Source organism: Protopterus annectens, chromosome 7.part0 (genome assembly GCF_019279795.1).
Source record: "Protopterus annectens isolate FY-2018-M chromosome 7.part0, PAN1.0, whole genome shotgun sequence".
Classification (NCBI taxonomy): Eukaryota; Metazoa; Chordata; order Ceratodontiformes; family Protopteridae; genus Protopterus; species Protopterus annectens.
The window spans coordinates 169156381-169172133 of NC_056739.1; the positions used below are offsets into that span (position 1 = coordinate 169156381).

A 15753-nucleotide genomic window follows, 5' to 3' on the forward strand; every position below is an offset into this window, starting at 1 on the left:
AATGGAACATTTACTAAATGTATAAGACACGTTTAGAGAAAAGTCTACATTTTTTACGTGAGGTGGGTATCGTGGTAGTGAATATACCTCTCAAATATCAGTGTTAGCAAATTTTTAATGGCTATCCATGGCAAATAGAAATAAATTGTTATTGAATTAATTCATTAAAATAATTATTATATCACATATTGACCATCCTTTGAGCTTCGTAGCTGAAGTTGTTAGTAAGTTACTGGTGTTTGTACCCCATTACAAGAGACAGTGTTTCTCATTTTATAGACTGAAGAGTGAGAGATAGGTAACAAACACCCAGTTTAAAGGTATACAATATACTTTGAAATCACCGTCATTTCCCAAGCTACAGAAGTCTCGTGCCCATCCGGGATTTTAGTGGATGTCCAATAAAATTTACATGACATATTGTGTAGGCGGAGCTAAAGTGATATTATGCCCCCCCCCCCCCCAAAAAAAAAGAACAAAATAGTAATAACAATAACTGGAAGTGAGTAGAGTTCAGGTTTTGGCAAAATGCACTGACCTGATAATAAGAGCTACATCCATTAATTGTCTAAACCTGTGACACCATATTTACATGGAAAAGGAATAAACATCTCCGCATAACGGGTCTCAGGACACGCCGCTAAAACGTGACAAGTGACGGCCCTTAAGTAAAATGCAGCCAATCAATAAACGAGATAGAGGTACGTCATAGCAACAGTCGTCTTGTGGGTTGGGGAAGTGAAATCGCTTGTTGTGGGGGTGGGTCTTCTGCTTGGTAGGACTTTGTTGAGTGAAAGTGCTATTGCGACAGCTGTTTAAGTTTACTCACCGGGTATCCTTTTAGAGATCAGGTAAGCAGTTCTTCAGATGTTTTGCGAAGGCTATTGCCTAGGACTTCTGATGATAATATTAATGTCAGTTGAGATAATGCATGTTTTGGAGGCTTACATGGTGCAGTAGCATTTTCTTTTGTTTACCCGATGTGCAGAATAATTCGAAGACTCCTGAAAATCTTTTAAGTTGGTAGCACTTGTTGATGGAATGATGTTAATGTAAGTTTTTCATCCCCTAGACTTTGAGCGAGGTTTGCCTGATAGCTATAGCCTTCTTCCTTTGGCTGCCCTTGCTGACAGTCCGTTTACATAAATGTAAGTGATTTACTGTATTTTGTTGCATAACCTGCAATGTTTTCAGTGTAGATTGTAGAACTCTCCTTGCACAGTGTAGCAGAAGCGTAAACAGGAAAATGTACAAGTTGTAGCCGTAGTAGAGCTCCATTCAGCATGTGTGGCCACTGCCAGAAGAACTACAGGTTATATAACTGCAGTGTCCCCTTTTAGAAAGTAGGTTAATAATTTTAGACTGAACTTCTCCGCAAAGCAAAGAATACTTGTTTTCGCATTCTTGTTGCACTTTCTGCTTTAACGATTTGTTTTTCTAAGTATTATTTGCTTAAAAAGATTGCTTATGAATCATTTTATACAACAGTGGACGATTGTGATGATTATTAAGCCAAAGAGCTCTTCAAGTAGCAGTATTTGCTTGTAGGTTGTTTTCTTGTTTACTATTCTCTGGGTGCTTTAATAAATTGTGTTATAAAAATATGATTATTTAAGTGGCTGGGATGCTGACTTTCTTGTGGATATGAAACCCTACAGTTGTGATTAGTTTCATTTTATAACATTTAGCGTATTCTGACGAACGCAACGTTGTTTATATAGTTTTAGTCAGTGAGTCCATTCACTTGATGGGGGAATTTTAATGTGGAGTCTAACTAAAAAAAAAAGGACAAAGTTGTGACTACGAGCTGCAGATAGAAAACAAATGTTAACAAAATGTGGTCTGACCCGAAACGCTTAGTAGTTCACTTATATGTAAGGAATTGTACTAGTTCGTTGACGATTGATGCGAATGATTTAAGATTTGGGTCACTCCCAGAAACGGTTGCAGTAGCTACCTGAAGTGATACTCAAGTGGATAAATTTGCAGCATTCATTTTGAACATCCTTAACATTTTCAATTATAAGAGTGCAGTAAGGATTAAAGGTAAACGTCTGTGTGGACTTGACTACTACCAGAAAACATTACACAAGTTACTGGAATGCAGCTGTGTATTTTCCCCATTTCATCCCTCAGTGGTATTAATTGTGTACCTGGATGCGAATGTTTGTGTTTGGATATGCTGTTGGAGAACAAGTAATACTTAAAAGCGCTGAATGTATTGTTTAAGCTTCTATATTGCTTTGAGAGAGAACATACCTCTCAACTGTACAGATTTTCGCAGGATGTTGATTTTTGCCTCGTATGTTTGGTCCATTTTTTTCTTAAACTTGTGGTTTCATATACAAGAAATTTCATGTTAATGCAAAGCCTGTTATTCTGTCAACTTTCGAAGTCTGTAAAGAGCAATATTTTGTCCCTATTTTTGGTCCTTTATCCCACTTTTATGACTTTGTCCAGATTTCTTGCTCTTAGAGGTTGAGAGGTATGACAGGTCTATATTTTATCTCCCCCTCCGTTTGATGTGAGCTTGCTGAACTGATTGGAGAGCAGCAGTAATTCCACGAGACTAGATTCCCTCGCTCTTTGGCACGCGCTGCTTTCATGGTGTACCATTTTCATTCAGAAAAAAATGTAGCTGCTACAGGCATGGTGAGAGATGCATCTAGAGTCTATATAGTGCGTCTCCATGCTCTGCTTTTTTTTTTTTTTATGAGGAATTTTGCATAGTTTGAATTTTCTTAATGCTTGCCATCTACGTAATGCCCTTAAGCTTCATGCATTTATATACCCTTAAAGTCTGTCATTTTGGCCATAAGAGCTGGAGAATCTTGCCACTCATTCACGCATTATGGACAGGTAAAAATAATTGGGTGGGGCAGGGGACTGAACAGTTGGTGTGCAACTCTGGCATGACTGATTTTTAAGCCTCTGTAATTTGGGGGGGGGGGGTCTTTAAGAAAGGCAAAGTGAAAATGAAGCAAAGTGGGTGTCAGCTAAGTGGTATGCTTGAAACTAAACTAATTCTTGCATCAGTGCTGTCAGTTTAGTTTGTAGTTATCCAGTCCTTGCCAGTGGTACACAACATTCAAGTCTTTTTGGTGCACACATGGAATTGTGCACTCTGTTATTTTTATTTGTATTTAATGTTTTTAACAGGTAAATGAACTGGATTTCTAGGACATTTTTCAGTAATTGCCTTACTTGCTAAAGCAGCCTTCAGGTTTGGTGCTACAATTTCTGTTTTTATGGCTTTAACTCTCAGGTGTGTACATGATTATGTGAAGCACATTCTGATGCAAGTTTCTGTAGTGTTTGCTCATTGTACATTGCCCCTTGGAGATAAGTGCTACACAGTTTGGTGTGGAGAACCTCTACTGCCAGCATGACCCTGAGGTAGGCTCCTTGCTTTACTCTCAATTACCAGTATTCTTGCATGCTCCCCGAAGTGCATTATACTGCATTCTCTGCTGCCTGGGAGACTGCTGCTCCATGCTTCTGAAGAAGAAACTTGTGTATGTAGTCTGTTTTGCTTAGAGTTTCAGATTAGCAGTCCCGAGTATGTACTCTGTTAGGTGAACCTAGCATCAGTGAAGTAGTAATTCAGCCTGTTCTGACTTGCTTTTCATTTACTCCAGTAATTGTGGCCAGCAAGGTTTAGGCTATGCATGAACTTCCAGGGAAGAGTAATATCCGGTTTTTAAGATGTATAAACAACAATAGAAATGTGAATAATTGCAGAAACTTGGCATGTGAAATGTGATCATTAATACATTTGGCTAAAAGCTACTTGTTTTCATATTCATTCTAGGCAGTCCAATTCCCAATAAAATGACAGCACCACTGTAACCAAGTTTGTGAAGGAGGTCTGAGCAACACTGCAGGTAAGAACACAAACCACTTTTTTATTTATGTATATATAAACTACTTTAACTGTTCAAATTGTGGACAGTAAATAGCGATTATTGCCTGAAAGGAATGGGATGGCTTTGTAATAGTGGTAAGTAAAATAAATGTAATAAGAATTTGCAGAATTGGCTTGGTATGTTTTTCTGAATCTTTTTTTTTTTGGAGGGTTGGGTCACAGTGACTGTTGCAGCTCAAATAATTTAGCAGTCCAGCAGCTTCATCATATGCATTGAATCCTGCTTACTTCAGTGCTTCTGCTCAAAAGTGCTAAACTTGTGATAGGTTTTAGTTATAGATGCTGTGTCATGTCTTGCTGCATGTTGTAAACATTCTGCTTTGATCTTTTTTCGCAACTAACAGAGCCCCAGATCTCCTTTCATAGACCTTTTACATTAGTGATAGTAAGCTGTGTCTATTAGAACTGTTTCTGTCGTAAAGTTGTTGTGATAAGTTTTTGTCAAGGATGAGGTATATCAATATACTGTTTTTAAAACACTACATTTTGCTGTGCAACAGATGTAGACAGGGATATATTTTTGCATAGTGGGATGAATGGTTAATTCGCTTGTTATAGAAGGAAGTAATTTTTGAGTACCCGGGGCAGTACCCTTGCACAGGTAATAGCTAGCAGTGGCTAATCCTAGTTATTCAAAACTTAGTTTTATTTTTCCTATTTTTTTCTGTGTAGTTGGACTTTGTTTTTCTTTAACAAAAAAAAATGTTTAGTTTCTGTACATGTAAAAATGGCGTGCCATCTTATACTTTGATCATGTTTTTAATTAATGGCCATATCTGACTTTTTTTTATTTTGAATCATTTTCTTTTTTTTGCAGTTCTTCTTAGTTTAATTTTTTGTATGTAGCATGGCAGTTAAACAGGTACCCGTGAGGCTTGTTCTGTTGTGGCCAGAACTCCACCCATTGTGGCAGATTTGTAGAAAGCTGTCATGTGCTTATTCTCTCGCGTGTGCACACCTTGAATGCTGCAGTAACCAGATTGGGCTCACTAAGCCCCACTTCCCCTGGTCGTACTGTCATGTGCTTATTCTCTTGCGTACACACGCACCTTGAATGCTGCAGTAATCAGATTGGGCTCACTAAGCACCACTCCCCCTGGTCGTACAGCCATTGGTTACATGCCAAGCTCCACATGCACAGAAGCAAATTGTCTTGACCATGACCATGTAGTTCCCTCCCCTGGCGGGTGAGATGACTTGAACATCCCGCTCCCGCCCTTCCACACCAGCTCTTCTATTGTTTGGGTTGCCTTGCTTTTAGTGAGGTCTTTATCTCTGTAGAGATTGGATGTTGTTTAATCAACACCTTCCTTCAGTCTGTTTGCGAGTCTCTGTGTTTGGCAAGGGTCACAACTGAAAAGGGGTCTGTGAACTAGCTTACTTGGCCAGTTAACACATTAAGTAAATAAGCATGTTATAATTGCTGTAGAATCTTTAATATGTTTGTTTCAGAAATTAGCAAGGCTTCTAACTTTTTTTTCTTTTCATATTTCGTAAGGTCAGAGTTCCTGTATTTCTTGAATGCTGCTTGCGACTCTAGGTAAGTGCTTACATGACATGTTTAGACATTCCTTTTTATTTTGTGTTTAAATGTCTTTCTGAGAAATTGAGTAGCAGTTGCTGTAATTATCTAGGGTAATATCAACATATTGATGTGACGCTTGTGTGACAGCTCAACATGTTAGTGCCACCAGAGCACAGATATTAAGGCCTGAATTCTGTACACTTTTGTCCCTGGTGAGAGATGAGGAAGTGGCATATTTGGTAGGCAAGACTGATTTTGCACCATGCATTCCAGGTAAAATATGACATTTCAGCAATTGGACTTCTTTTCACTCTGGCTACTTTTCAAATTGGCCGTCTTAGAAGTCCGTGTACTTTGGTTTATCACTTCAGTGAAATGATGGACCTAAAGGCCCTCTTGAGGTCGGTCTCTCTCTCTCTTTTTTATTTTATTTATTTATTTTTTTTTACACACTTGCTGGGTGTGGGATTGTCTATGTACTACACTGATGAAGCCCATGACGGAGTACATCAGCAATGAGAATGTGCTGAAATGTTGCAATACAGGCAGGTTCTGAATAACTGCATATTTCTACTGTCAGTCAAGGATATGACTTATTCATTTTCCATGTAGTTATTCAATGTGTCTGTTTTACACTGTAAAATCATGCTGGTGTAGTTTAGAGTATTTTCTATCGATTATGAAAATAAGCTTTTTGCCTGTGCATACTTTCATGTTTTAGCGGATTTACTAGTGACTGATGGTAAAGAAGCCTTAACAGTGGCATGCTCGGCTAGTTTGTTTAAAATAACCTAGCTTGTCATTTCATCTAATTGCCTCAAAAAGGCAGATAAGACGGAACGAGAGAGAGAGGCGATGATGACAGAAAAGGGAAAAAAAGTAGGACCCCTTTCTTCACGTAGCGATAGAATAGGCTTGGAGAGTCTTCAAGTTTTTGAAGTTCCTGCTGCCATAGTTGTCAGACTACAACCTAGTATGCTTTGTTTTCAGTAAAGACAAGAACTGAAAGTAGGTACCATTTCTGTAGGATATATGGACAGTAGGAAAAGATTTTTTTAATTGCATGTCAACCATAAAAGATTAGAAACTAAAAAGTTAATTATTTTTGTTCCTAGAGAGGATTAATGACATGCTATATGGTGTAGTGGAGTAAACGGTAAAATCTCTGCTAAATGAATGATGATTAAATACATGAGGTAATCTCTTCCTGTCGTGTACATGGTAATTAATGCAGTACAAACATCTTGAATTTAAATTCTAAGGATTCTAGAAAGCTGTTATTTTAAAGACGGGGACCCTTTGCCATTGCAGCTGTTATAGCAAAAAAAGTTTCAAAGTTTTGACACTTTTTTTTTGCAGCACGGAATTTAGCAGGGAACTGGCTAAAACTCTGTAAGCAGTACTTCATGAGTTTTACAATCTTTTTTGTTCTGAGTTGCCCAAGGAATATGGATGAAAATGTATCATGGCTTTGAACATTTTGTCTGGTGGTTGTTCTTCAGAGCTTCTACTTTCAGATGAGGACTGAACTGTGTCTGGACCGTGAAAAGAAAATCCGTTGTAACTTTCTTTTTGCAAGAGAGACGGACCGCATTCTGTTTGCAGAAAGAGAGTGCATTCCACTTGGCTTCAGCTCGTAAGTTCTAAGGCTCTGGGCAGATGCAGGGGCACTGCATTTCGAAGCAAGAGAAAAGGAGCATTTTGCAGTGAAGGAGACTTTGATATTAATAACCGTTTCTGCAGATAGAACCTGTGAAAAATTACATTTTTTAAAACGGTCATATTAAATCTGGTCTTGATTCCAAGTGTGTTGGTATAAAAATTTGCTTGCAATGATGACAATTTGGTTTTAATGCAGTGAGTTCCATAGGCTGGCTGTATGCATGAGTAATTTTGCAAGCTTCTGGCCTGACTATTTTTAGTGTCTACCTTTTCGTACTGTTGTCTTAATGACAGGACTTCAGTTCATTTAGTGTAAAAAAGTTATTTTACTCTAGTAATCAAACACAGGAAAATGAATATTGTATGAAAGCTAATGTGTTCTAGTATTTAGTTTTGAAAGTTTGCAGTTATATGTAAAAGCATGTGCAGCACTGTGCATAAGTAATTATACATGGAAGCAGGCATGGAAATAACAGAAAAATTCTGCAACAGTATGTTAGTGTACAGACCACCCACATATATTGAAACAGACCACCTAAGGTATATGCAGGTATGGGGGGGGGGGTTCTGTTATGTAGCAAGAAAATGAACTGCTTCTACCAGTTAATGTTTTTAGTGAGATGTGAATCTGCATACAAGGCTGTTTGTTATTAGTAACACAAATTCAGGTCTGTTTTAAGTATGATTTGCTGATTATAAATGTTCACATACTGCAAATGTTTAAATGTCTGTCCTGGAAGATGCATTAAGGAAAAAGAGGTGTTTTGTATGTCTAAATGGGTCATTTACATACTGACCTTCCTTACCACTTTGAATGGTCCCTCCCAAGCTGCTTTCAGCTTATTGTGTCTGACAGGAATGAGCACCATAACCTGCTACCCCACAGCATACTCTCTGGCTTGAGCATTCGTGTCATACCAGGCCTCCTCCTGCTGTTGGTCTCCTGCCAGGTTCTCCCAGGCCAAACCCATGAGCTCTCCCTAAGCCTTGTCCTGAGGTTTAGGACATATACCGCAACATTCTCCTTGTGGGATTCACACACCCCCTACCCATATGCCCATACAGCAACTCAAAGGGTGAAACACCTGTGGTTTCATGGGGTACCTCTCCGTATGCAAACAGCAGATTGGGCACATATTTGTCCCATTCTCTCCTAAACTGGTCTGCAAATGCCTGTAGCATGGTTTTTAGTGTTGAATTTAACCTGTCCACAAGACCATTAGTTGGGGGGGTGGTCTTTAGGTGCTTCATCCCACAACACTTCCACAGACAAACCAGCAGGTATGACATGAAATTGGCATCTCTGTCGGTCAGTATTTCTGTTGGGAAACCTACCTTGCTGAAAATCACTAATAAAGCATTTGCCACCTTCTCTGTCTCTATTGAGGACAGAGCCACCACCGGAGGGTATCTAGTAGCATAACCTACTACCACTATGATATACTACTTCCTTGTGGAACTTTGGGTACTCAGAGGCCCCATAATGTCTCTAGCCACCCTCAAATGGCTCCTCGGTCACAGGCAAAGGCATCAATGAAGCTTTGACCTTGTCTACCTTTTGTCCCTGCTCACAGGTCCTGCAATACCTTGTTTCATCCCTTGCAATAACAGGCTGATAAGTTCTGTGTAATACGTCTTGTTGCTATGCTTTATGCTAATTTGACCTGCAGAAGGAATGTCGTGGGCTATGGCTAGAAGTGCTGACAGTAGTCTCTGAGCCCTTCCAACTGCTGTATTTACCTCACCCTCTAGCCCTCCCTCAGGGGTTCACTCTGTATGCAGCAACCCTTTCCTCCAGTACAGACTCCCACTTTCCTTGAGCATCAAGTGCCTTCTTAGCTACCTCCCTCAAGCCTCATAAGGCCAGATCCAAATGCTGAGCTTGCCTCAACTAGTGGTGCTTCTCCGTCAGCCTTGGTACTACCACTCACCTCTGTCCTTGCAGTCAGCCTGTCCACGGGAACACCAGTAGCTACCAGCAACTGTGGCTGCGCTACCAGGTAGCTCACTCCTTGAAATAGCCACATCACCAGCCCCAGCTTCGGGTGTGGGGTCTGTCTGGATTTCCCCCAGCCTGCCAGACCTACATGCCAGTCCCCAAGCCTGACTGAGTATAACTGCATGCACACAAGGTACTGCATTATCAAACTAATTCTCTGTCAAGACATCTGCAAACACAGCTACCTGCTTGTTTCTTTTTCCACCTTTCCATTCAAGGTGAACCCTGGCCAAAGGTATTTGGAATGGGATCCATCTTAATGCTCTGGAGTGGACTGCCCAAACAAGTACTGCTCTTTAACCACTGCAGGCTTTCTTAGCAGTGGCCTGTCTTCATCCACTAAGATGGGATTCAAACTCCAGTAATAGCCGTTGTCTCCAGAGAACTTAGTGACAAGCTTTTATTCCCATTTGCTGGCTTCCTCTCCTTTTGTTCCCCACCTTGCTTCTGTGGATATTTGTATGCTACATGCCCCCCCCCCTCTGGTTACATTTAAAACCTCTAACCCCTGGTCCTGACTGTGTAACTGAATTAGTGGCTTTCCCTGTTACTGGTAGACTTTGTTGGGGTGATTTAGGCTGCCCATCATGGGTTCTCATGTCTCTATACAGCACTGGACATCCCCTTCTTGTGCAGTAATGTTCTGCTTGCTATGTAGAGCTCCTCTTTTCTCCCCCAGCTCATCTGTAGGGGTAAACTCTTGGTTTTCCAACTAGATTCTCAAGTCCTCAGGCAAAGTAGTAAGGGCTTGTTCCCTCCCCCACATGCCTGTCAGTTTTTCATGTGGTGATCTGACTCTCTCACCAACCTTAACTCAGCAGTGTAATCACATAAACTTTCATCTGCCTTGTGTCTAATGCTTATGAAACTTTTATTTTTTTGTAAGCTTCAGGTGTTTATTGTTTAAACAGTTAATGTCAGACAATTTTAGAAACAGCAGTTACAGCTTTACTATGAGAGTAAGGGGGTCAGGAACCATACCCAGAGCTCTTGGTCAACATTCTACTGTTTACGTATTCTTTTTCAAGTATATGAATAAAACTATTGAAGTCATCCTCCTCTGCAAATTGTGGAAGAAATTTACTGACCTTTATTGCTATCGGGGTCTGGTTATTCTCATTATCTCCATGACCCTGACATTCAACCTCTCACTCTCGTGTCGTTACTGCTGCTCTTTTTCTGCTGCAGTTTGTTTGGTCTGCAACTGCTGCAGTTCTTGCTGATGCTGCTTCTCCTTTCCTTCAGCCTCCATTTCAAGTTTCTCTAACTCCAGATGGATTTTTAAGTCCTCTGAGGAAATGGTAAACTGGCCTGTTTCTGAAGGCTGCACATCTCCATTACCAGACTGGTTGTCCTCCTGGCCACTGGCCCACACTGCAGCTACAGTTAAGGCTGAAATCATTTTATCTTTAGTCCAGTTAGCATGTACTAGTCCTTTGGCTTTGCACCCCTTGGTCAACTGGTTCTTTGTCAGTTTACCAAATGCTCTCAGATCTTTGCCTGTTTTCCCTGACTAACAAAATGAATAAAACTTGTGAAAATGAAACTCTGAATGTTTACCTTGTGGCTGTTGAGAGTGCACACACCTTCAGTGACTGTAGCCCACAGGCTTCTGAAGTTCACTTAATATCCCACTGCCCTGCCACTAGTATGTGATGGCCTGTCTATCCTGGGCCAGTAATCAAGGAGCCTCAGTCCACACCACTGACACTGGTGAGAGACGGCCACTAAAAACAGGAATGGATTTACACAGTATTTTTAGGTGCAGGTCTGTGCATCAAGCACAGTTTCCCACAGGACCACACAGGGAACATGCTGCAGACCTGGGACTGGACTGTTTCTCTCCATATCCCAAACAAGACTCACTCAGGAGCCCTGTGTCCCAGTTCCAAGTAGCCCACGCCTAGGTATTTGATTTTCACACATACACTCCAGGGAAAGACTGGCTGTACCCCTTCTGCCCAGGCTACAAGATAATTATGCTGTCACCAGTCAACCACTCTAAGGCTGTTACAAGGGTATCCAATTATACTGAGTAAAATCAATACTGATATAAATGGTAGAGTGCCACCAAAGCAACAAGGCTTTTCGCAGTGGCCAAGGCCTCACTAAAAGAAGCACAAGTACTCAAGATGTTAAAAGTATTCTCTCAAATGACCAGCCACAATGAAAGGTATAAAAATACTTAATAAATACAAATAGAAAACCTGAGACTACTAAATATCAAAGTACAATAAACACCAGCGTTTGTCGCAGGAGCAATAAAAATAACAGTTGGACAGATGCAGAAAAACAATGTTGCCACATTTCCTGACTGTCTAAAGAAAACTGTTCCCTCAATAACAGTACAGCAAGGCAAGATTAGATGCAGAGATGTTTACTTCCAGAAGGCAAGGTGATGAGCTTCAAAACTAACTAAACTATAACTTGACACTGATCTTTATATCAGTTTCCAAAGAAAACAAAACCAACTGCTGTGAGTTCCATCCTATTAGTGCTGGTTATAGAATGACATTACATTTGATCACCTGACTGTGGTACACACACAGCTTTAAGATCCGTTGCAGTATCTGAAAGCTATAAAACAATTCCAAAAACAACTTCTCTTCCCCTCCAGAATTCTGTGTTTAAACATCTGCATTTACACTGTTGATACATTTTTTTACACAAGTGTCTGTACAAGTCAGTGTGATAAGTCAAATGACAACTCCAGCCAGCCATGCTGGTATATGCCACACATGCAGTGCCGTGCTCTCCCTGGCACAGGTGGCATCACAGATTGGGTTAAACACTGAAATCTTCAACTAAAGCAATTATTTATTGGGGATGTCCTCTTTCATTACTGTTTCAGTATCAGGTGTGGAACCAGAAGATGAAAACGGAGGTCTTGTCCCTCTATAAAAAAGTACTAAATGTTTATTAATGGATTTAGGGGACTTGGAGTTGGGTGTTTAGGGGATATTTAAACCTTAATCAGACATGTAACTAGATTTTGATAGGGGTTTGCCTCATCTAAAGCTAATGGTGGCACAAATTATTAATGTACAAGGCACCCCCTCATATGCATACAGTCAGTAAGTCCTGTTCCAGATTCATTTGGCATATGGCCACCCAACTTCGTCTGGAAAGTATATAGCCTCTTAGACTTATTTTATGTTTGAATAAATTATCATAAGATTCAGGACTGATTGAAAAACTTGTGTACCACACAAGTCGAAGGATGCATCATAAACTCTTCAATGGCAAGACATGGACTCTTTTTGTATTTGATTTCATATTACCAATATGACCAATGGACTGGCCATCTCATACATTTTATTTCTTAGTGCAGTAAGTTACTTCATTGATATCAACCACACATGTTATGAACTGTTTTAATATTGTTTTTTTTTTCCTGCCTTGTTCAGACATTTACTTTGGTTGTTCTCATTAGATAGCAACAGTTAAAATGCACTTTTCTCATTCAGACTTATTTTCTGGCTTGAGATTATGTTCCAGGTATATTTGTTTTTATTATGTTTTCTACTTTAAATGCATTGAATGTGCAAAGTTTAAAGTGAGCAGGTATAAGTGGTAAATTTTGGTGTTTGTGAAACATTTTGAAGAATGCCAGAAAGTTTGAACACTATTTCCCTATTCAGCATAGAAGAATAAATGTTTGTCTTCTGTCCATTTCAGTTGACCATGGGGTTAAATTCCATCCACTGGTTCCGGAAAGGTCTGAGACTACACGATAATCCTGCTCTTAGAGAAGCAATACATGGAGCTGGTACTGTTCGCTGCATTTACATTCTTGATCCATGGTTTGCTGGTTCTTCCAAAGTGGGAATCAATCGTTGGAGGTAAAACTGAACTGAATACCTGTGGTTTTAATACTTCAGTATTTGTGATCCTTAATTTGTGTATAGGGGGGTGTGGTAGCTGACATTCTGGAGTGCAACATTTTCAGCTTTTTGTTTTTAAAACCAATTACAAAGCACCAGGATGCACCCTGTTTTTTATGTTTCTGTGTGTGAGCCAGTATATTTCACCTGCCTGTCTTCATTGGAAGCCCATGCGGGTATCACCAAAGGCTGGTTTATATGTACAATATGCAATGACTGTGCAATTCAATGTTTTAATAATTGAGGTCTGCAACCACAGGTTGTAGTTAGAAGTTCCAACTCCAATATCGTATAAAAGACGCAAGTGAAGAACACTCAGTCAAAACCTCTCTGTCATTTTTGAAGATTTCCTTGTTTTAGAGCTTCTGCTAATTGATGTATAGCCTGCCAACAGAAAAGTTTCTCTCACTCCTCATTAGAGCGATTTACTGGCATTTTGAATATGTAAAGAAGTACAGATGACTTTTGGCAGAGTCTCTTTTTGCTGACTTTTCATAAGTAGAAAGAGAGCTTGGTCATGGTGGCCAGTGACTTGACATTCTGGTTCCATAGCATTTCACTGCGTGGTACCTCACCCTGCTGCATTCTCTATCAGCATAGTTTTGTAAACCGACTGCCTAATGCTGTGTATATACTTTCACAAAGGCTGACCTGATTTAAGCAAATATAAAGGGTTAAGGAAAAGTAACTGTCCCAAGAAGTAGGCCTCTAAGACTGAAGGTAGTGTGTCCATGTTTCTGGTAGCCTTGCCGTGTCCATCCTGCTTCCCCCTAAAGTTGGAATTACTGGAGAGTGAGTGTATTTCCCACTATTTTGCAAACATGGAGTTATGCAGTGTAGTATTTCATACTCTCACGTGTGTGTACATGTATATAGATGTACCGCTAATAAGAGAACACCCAAAGCTGACTGAAGAACATCAACCGCATTTGATGGAAAACATGGAAGTCAACACAACAGTATGCACTTGCCCAGAAACCACTACAGAAGTGAGAGTGAAATCTTTTAATTGTTAAAAATATTTTTGCAGGGGGGAAGCCCCCCCCCCCCTTTGCTAATTATACAAAGATCTCTTAAACCTGGGTTAAGGATGCATTTCCTAACCCCTGGATTTTTGAGATCTCGCACATTTGTTGAACAGTTATCGTCGACTAGGCAGCTGTCAGCCTAACACTTAATGTGAAGTTGTTCAGTCTCGCCATTCATTCTTCACTGATGGGTTTGGAGCCGATTAGCAAAGCTCAAAGATTACCAGTAGCTTGAGACCAAGTCCCTTATCCCATGATGCATTGCTGGAATTATCTAAGATCTAGTTTGCCGTGGCACTGATCTCTTGGTTTCCAGCGTTGCTCGAGACTTTTTGTGGGATATTATGCATATTCACAAGTTTTCATTTTTTTCTCTCATATATGTGTGTGTGTATATTTGTATGTATGTGTGTATATATATATATATATATATATATATATATATATATGTATATATATATATATATATATATATATATATATATATATATATATATATATATGTGTGTGTATATATATATATATATATATATATATATATATATATATATATATATATATATATATATATATATATATATATATATATAGATTCTTGGATATAGTTAGACTGTTTAGAAGTGTTCCCCTTTCCCTTTTATAGCGCTGCCACGTTATTTGTGACTTTTTGCTTCTTGGCCTTTGCCTGTAGTAGTTTAGACTAGTTAGGAGTATATATTAATATTCTATATTGTATTATACCTAGAGTGGTCCCTTTGGGTGTTTGTCAGAGTTGTTGGTAGTTCTTCATAGTTTTTCTTTTCTAATTAAAATATTATGTCTGAAGATAAGGAGAAACATCCAAAGTCTGGTTTTAAAAAATGTCCAGATTGCGGACAAAAAATGTCTGTGACAGATGCATATGTTCAGTGCGTTTATTGTTTGGGTGAGGTGCACCTTCAGGACTCCTGCAGTATCTGCCACTCCTTTTCTACTAGGGTGCTGGCTGAGAAGAACAGGAAACTCATTGATCGGGGGGGTATCCTTAAGCACCCCTTTGTAGAATCTTTGTCTGACCAGGATGGGGCCAGCAAATCCTAAAAAATCTTCCTCGGAGTCTAAGACAAAAAAAAAAAGTGGAATATACTGTGACTTCGGCTCCACAGCCTTTTGAGCCAACAGTCTGTTCTTTTCGGAGCTGGGACTCTGGCTTGCAACCGGTCTTCAAGACTCCCTCTTCTCCACTTCTCTAGTCGGCACCATTGGTGCTTTCTTCCAGGTCATCTGTTAGCCTTTCAGATTTGGATATGGATCGACTGGTACAGAAGCTATTAACGGCACTTCCTGAATTGACTACTCCTCCTCTGAGCCGTACCGGTCCTTCAGAGCCAGAGGAGGCTGACTTGATGATTTGTAGAACCCTTGAAGCTGACTGCTGTTCCAGTATTGTTGGCTCCATCTGCTTGGACGTCCTCGGTGCCGACCGGGGACTCTAGGAGCTGACGCTCCTCTGTTTGATCTGGGGAGGATAGTCTCACTGACTTGTCGGTGCCGACTCTTCCTCTCGGGGCTTTGGTTCGGGTGAGCTCAGCTCCTACCTTGGGCTCTGAGCTCACGACATTGGTGCGGGAGGGGATCGCGGTCCCTTCGGGTCCATCGACGACTCCTCATCAGAGCCACGAAGCCATGAGGTGAGTTGTCTCCAAAGACTTCCTCATCACCAGGTTTGGCCTCTTCTTCCCTTAAAGTGC

At 40.2% G+C, this 15753-nt stretch overlaps 1 protein-coding gene across 2 annotated transcripts in view; it reads left to right on the plus strand.

Moving 5' to 3' along the window:
• The first annotated feature begins 749 nt into the window (after positions 1-749).
• The window catches only part of LOC122806316 (cryptochrome-1-like), a 401673-nt gene continuing 386669 nt past the window's right edge, over positions 750-15753 (plus strand). The window contains exons 1-5 of one of the 2 annotated variants that reach the window (XM_044076633.1): positions 750-851; positions 1073-1148; positions 3812-3884; positions 5424-5465; positions 12790-12953. In XM_044076633.1, the coding sequence (XP_043932568.1) occupies positions 12796-12953 (158 nt within the window). In that variant the 5' untranslated portion in view covers positions 750-851; positions 1073-1148; positions 3812-3884; positions 5424-5465; positions 12790-12795. The remainder of the gene's footprint in view (positions 852-1072; positions 1149-3811; positions 3885-5423; positions 5466-12789; positions 12954-15753) is intronic. The other variant, XM_044076634.1, reaches the window with a different exon arrangement.